This window comes from Crocodylus porosus, unplaced genomic scaffold, assembly GCF_001723895.1.
Source record: "Crocodylus porosus isolate Cpor-Errol unplaced genomic scaffold, CroPor_comp1, whole genome shotgun sequence".
NCBI lineage: Eukaryota > Metazoa > Chordata > Crocodylia > Crocodylidae > Crocodylus > Crocodylus porosus.
The window spans coordinates 227,737-232,923 of NW_017728952.1; the positions used below are offsets into that span (position 1 = coordinate 227,737).

The 5,187-nt window shown below is 47.0% G+C and overlaps 1 protein-coding gene across 5 annotated transcripts in view; it reads left to right on the forward strand.

The window, feature by feature from the left end:
• WRN (Werner syndrome RecQ like helicase) overlaps positions 1 to 5,187 on the forward strand; it is a 162,362-nt gene that overhangs the window by 135,107 nt on the left and 22,068 nt on the right. For all 5 annotated transcript variants that reach the window (XM_019556383.1, XM_019556386.1, XM_019556384.1 and 2 more), the window contains 2 exons: positions 2,415 to 2,475; positions 3,616 to 3,728. In XM_019556383.1, coding sequence (XP_019411928.1) covers positions 2,415 to 2,475; positions 3,616 to 3,728 — 174 coding nt within the window. The remainder of the gene's footprint in view (positions 1 to 2,414; positions 2,476 to 3,615; positions 3,729 to 5,187) is intronic.

Here is a 5,187-nt window from a genome sequence, read left to right on the forward strand (position 1 = left end):
GTCTGGGCCAGGCTGCTCTCAGGGTGGGTGGTGGTGGCATTGGGAGCGGGGCTGCAGTCACCCCAAAATTTGTCATAGCCCCCCTCCCAGCACCACAACCACCTACCCTAAATGCAGTCCAGCCCGGCTCCTCCACTGGGAAGATCCTGGCACAGCCCAGCCTCAGCCCGCAGTGGCAGCTCATCCTCACCCCACATGCAGATCCAGGGGCACACCCTCCCCATGCCCTCCCTGGGGTGTGCACAGTGGTGGGAGCCGCCACCCCTCCTGGCACCCCCCCAGGAGAGCCCCACTCCCTCCCTCACTGCTGGGGCCTCAGTTTGCCTCCCTTCATGCCTCTTCCCTTCCCTCACAACAGACTTGCCAGCCAGACACTGCCAGGCTGTGGTCCCAGCTGCCTGCATGCTGCGCTGCAGCTGTGGCTTTGCTCATGCATGGGTGCATTTATCAGTGACATTATCAGCCACATCAGCCAAAAAAAGCCGATTGCTAATACTGTCAATTTTCCTGTATATCGGTGCCAATCTGATATGGGACTGATGTATCAGTGCATCTCTAATACCTTTTATAGCATAGTGTATATATTATAATTATTCTATCTTATTCTTATGTATGGAATAAATAATAAATATAATTATATGTATAAGTAGTATGTACTTATACATATATTTGTACTTACATATACATGTACTTACATGTCTCAGCGTCTTGAAGGCTCAGATGAAGTGTAGTTTGGGTCAGAAAGGTCTGTGCTTGTTCCCACATGTCTTCTAGTCTTCCTGACTGCTTGGATTTTATACTACATCCCTGATGTGTAGTGCAGCATGTGGGGGATCAGGAGAAGAGGAGTACTAACTAGTTTCATTTTCAAGACCTCCCCTGTCAGCAGACAGAGCACGCATCACAGCAGTGGGGGCCAACCATTTTGGCTGGCATGCCACAAATTAGCTGTCCAACCTCCCCAAGTACCATTCTGATCCTCTTCCTCTGTCTCTTCTGCTGCTCTGTTTTTTGTTCCCTGCCTGAACTCCTGACCTGCTTTCTGCCCTCTGCTCCCTGCCTGATGTCTTTCTCTACTTTCTGCCCTACCTGCTGCTGTGCTGTCTGTCCTCTCCCTGGTTGGCCATGTGCCACACGGGTTGTCCATGTCACTTGTGGTACTCGTGCGTAGGGACCTCCTTAATTTGTGATTTTTGCGGATTTCACGGAAACTGAAATCGGGCATTATCAGTGAAATACCACCCCCCCAACCTTACTAAAAATAAAATGCCAGCTCCCCAGTGGGAGCCAGCAGTCCTCATAGTTGCTGTGACCCAGCTTCACAGGCTGCCAGGGTGTGGGAGGAACCACTGGTACAAAGGGAAGCAGCCAAGATAAGCCAGTCAGTGGCGAGGGGCGGGAGCACATGATGGACACCCCTCTTGGCCAATCAGTAGTGAGGAAGGGGCAAGGCCATTGAGTCCCTTCAGCCAATCAGTGGTAAGGGGTGGGGTCACAGCAAAAAAACTGCAAAATTGGTGAATATGCCCTAAGTAGCCCACAAAAATCCCTTTAGCACGCCATGATTTAGGTAGATCCCTACTCATGCCACAGGTCAGTCACCCCTGCACCATACCATGCCATCATAACAGTTCCAAGGAGACCATCTGACTTATAAAGACACTGAGGTAACAATTCTGGGTAGTGCTGCATTCCAGTGAACCAGGAGAAAATGTCCTGCCCAAAATGAATACTTCTGTGAGTATTTACAGAGGTTTAGGTCTGGAAGGGACCTTGTGAGATCATCAGGTCCAGTCCCCCTGCTCTGGGCAGGAAAGACTGCTGGGGTCAAAAAAACCTAGCGAGGTGTGTATCTAGTTTCCTTCTGAAGATCTCCTGGGTAGGTGCCTCTATCACCCCACTGGGAGTCTATTCCAGAGTTTGGTCACATGAACCATGAAGTTTTTCCTTATATCCAGTCTGAAACCTTGTTCTAGGAGTTTATGACTTGGTTCTGGTTTTCCCCTGGGGCGCTTTGGTGAATAGTTGTTCACCTAGCACCTGATGTTCCCCCTGATATATTTGTAAGTTGCCACCCAATCCCTGCAGTCTTCTCTTTTCTAGGCTGAACAGTCCCATATATGTCAGCCTTTCCTCATAGGCCTTTAATCATACAAGTGGCTCTACTCTGGACTCTCTCAAGTTTCTCCACATGGTTCCTGAAGTTGTTTCTCCTGCTTTGTGATTTCCAGTACTCATGGGCGCCATACCATTGTGCTGGGCTCATATTATTCTTTCAGGGAGCAGGTGAGTTTTGTTCAGCACAAAGGTTGCTGCCTCCCACATCTTCATGCAGAATTGAATGAATACACTGGGCTAATAGGAAAAATTAATAACCTGTTTGTTTTGGGTTTTGTTTTTTTTTTATGTAATAGTATTGTGGCACAGTCACCAGATACCCTGGAACCTGTTTCAGCCAAAGAGAAGGAACTGCATGTAAGTAACTAGAGTCTTCAACTGATTTTTTTTCAAGAAATCAATTTAAACTATACATCTAACACAATCCTAGAAACCAGTCCTGTTCCCCTCCAAACAACCAGAGGAAGAGCTGTTAAGATAGCAGGCAGTCCACTTAAGACGCAATTAACCTGTTAATTGCATCTTAAATAGTAACTCAGTTGCGCATTCACGCAATTAATGTTGTGAGAAAATGGGAAATCAACCACAAAATTATTCCACAAAATGTATGGGATATTTTTGTGGCTGGTTTCCATCACTCTATAAATTGAATTTGTGACATGGTCCCTGCCTGATGCAGGGTGCATGGCAGGGCTTGGTTGACACTTCCCCCTTGTCAGCATTCTGGCAGCCATGAATGGAGCTGCATCCTGCTATTTTCAGGGTGTCAAGTCAAGGGGAGCCCACCAGATGGGCCAGAGTGCCAGGTTTTGGGGAGCTGCAGGGCTTGCCACAGCCTAGCAGGTTGACTTCCTTGAGCCAAGAGCAAGGCACTTGAAATGTTCCAGCCACAAAGACTCTGGGATTAGGGAGAAGTTCCCTGATCCTGTGATCCCCGTGCTTTGGGACCTTTAAAAACCACATGTGCAGGTTGGCTGTACACATAGTTTTCTGACATTTTCGGTACATGGGGACCCCAGGTTTGAAGAAACTGTCCTGGACCTCAGGGACCTGGCATGCTACGACCTTAAAAATGTGCATGCTGCTGCACTACACGTGAAGTTTTTTTTAGACGTTCTGGTGTATGGGGCTCTGGGACTGGCGCAGCTGATTGTTGGTCCTGTCCTGGGACTGTACCAGTCTTTAACTTGTTCCAGTGTAATCTCAGGGCTGAGACCAAAAATCCTGTGGCATGGTAGGAGGCACAGCTATTGGGATCAGAAATCAGATTCCCATCATGTGTTGGGGCCTAAATTTTATAACTTTTATGGTTTTACTCTTAAGAAATTGCCTTGAACTGTAATCCTGCTTGGGAGATTATAGTGTCCTTAAGTGTTGCCTTTGTACTTTTTTTAAGTGGTTTCTGGCTTTCTCTTTTTACTCAGTTGTGATACTTAACCTAAGGTGTTCTTTAAAACAGTTTCAGATGTATTAATAGTCTGCTTTTCTTCTTCACAGACTATTCTCTACAGCAAGCTATTGGCATCCAGACAAAAGTTAGCCAATGAGAAATTCATTCCTCCAGCAGTGCTGGCAACAAATAAAATATTAGTGGACATGGCCAAAATCAGGTAAAGCCTTTGCTTTTCAAAATATACCTAAAGGTATTCTATGACCTCCTTATTAGGTTCTAAATTGGCTGTCACAACTCCGGAAAGAGACCTTGGAGTCATTGTAGATAATTTAAAAAGTTTTAAAGTGACAGCTCAACATGCAACAGCAACCAAAAAGTCCAATAAAATGTTGAACATTATTAAGAAGGGAATTGAAAACAAGATGGAGAAGATCATCATTCCATTATACAAATCCATGGTGTACATACATCTTGAATACTGTGTGCAATTTTTGTCCTCACATCTCAAAAAAGGCTGTAGTAGAATAAGAAAAAGTATGGGGAATGGCAACGAAGATGCTCAGGAACATGGAGCACTTGCCGTATCAGGAGAGCTAAAGAGGCTAGGACTGTTCAACTTGGAAAGGAGAAGGCTGAGGGGAGATTTGATACTGTAGAGATCTATAAAATCATGAAGGGTATGGACCAAGTGAACAGAGAACTGTTGTTCATCAAGTCCCAGAATACTAGAACTAGGGGGCCCCCACTGAAATTAACGAGACAGTTTTAAATCTAACAAAGAGTATTTTTTTACACAACATATAGTCAACTTGTGGAATTCATTGCCCCAGGAGGTGGTGAAGGCAGTTAGCATAACCAGTTAAAGAAGGGACTGGATAAGTTCATTGATGATGGATCTAATAATGGCTATTGAACATTGCTTAGAGATGTTTCCTCTGACATCTCTAAACCAATAATGGTGGATATGAGGGAGGGGATTAATCACTCTAGATATATCTGGTCCACTGCTTTCCCTCCTATAGCAGGGGTGGGCAAAATTCAGCCCATGGGCCATATCTGGCCCTCCAACTGATCCTATCTGGTCTGTTGGCCACTGCCAAGAGCCTGAGGAGGGAGGGCTATACCCTGCATCACTCCACAATCTCTCAGCCAGGGCTGGGCCAGGCAGATTACTCTCTTCCCCCCCCCAGCTTCCTATTGGTGCTATGCAGTTCTGGCACTGTGGCTGGGAGGCCAATGTGGGACAGGGTGCAGTGCACTGCACTGAGTAGCCCTCCTGCTTGCCCACCTGTCGTAATGAGCTGCTGCCACTGCAGTACCACTAGAAGGTGAGTCTGTGCCAGCCATGGGCCAGATAGGATCAACTGGCATCTCCCTGTCTTGCAGTCCTCCCCCCCCGCCCAGCCTTTAGCAACTCACCAAAACTCCTTAAGTGACCCACTATCCCAAATAATTGCCCACCCCTGCTCTATAGCATCCACCCCTGCCACTGTTGGATACAGGATAATGTGGCGGAATGCCGGGCTAGCGGTTCTGGCACCACTTGGGGAGCCGCGGAGCGGGTGAGCGCACGGCTTGTGGGGAGGGATTGGAGGTAGCTTTATAGCCGCCCTCGAGGTTCGCCGAGTTGGCACAAGTAGACGACTTAGAGTAAGTTGTTAGTTTTCTTTGTAATA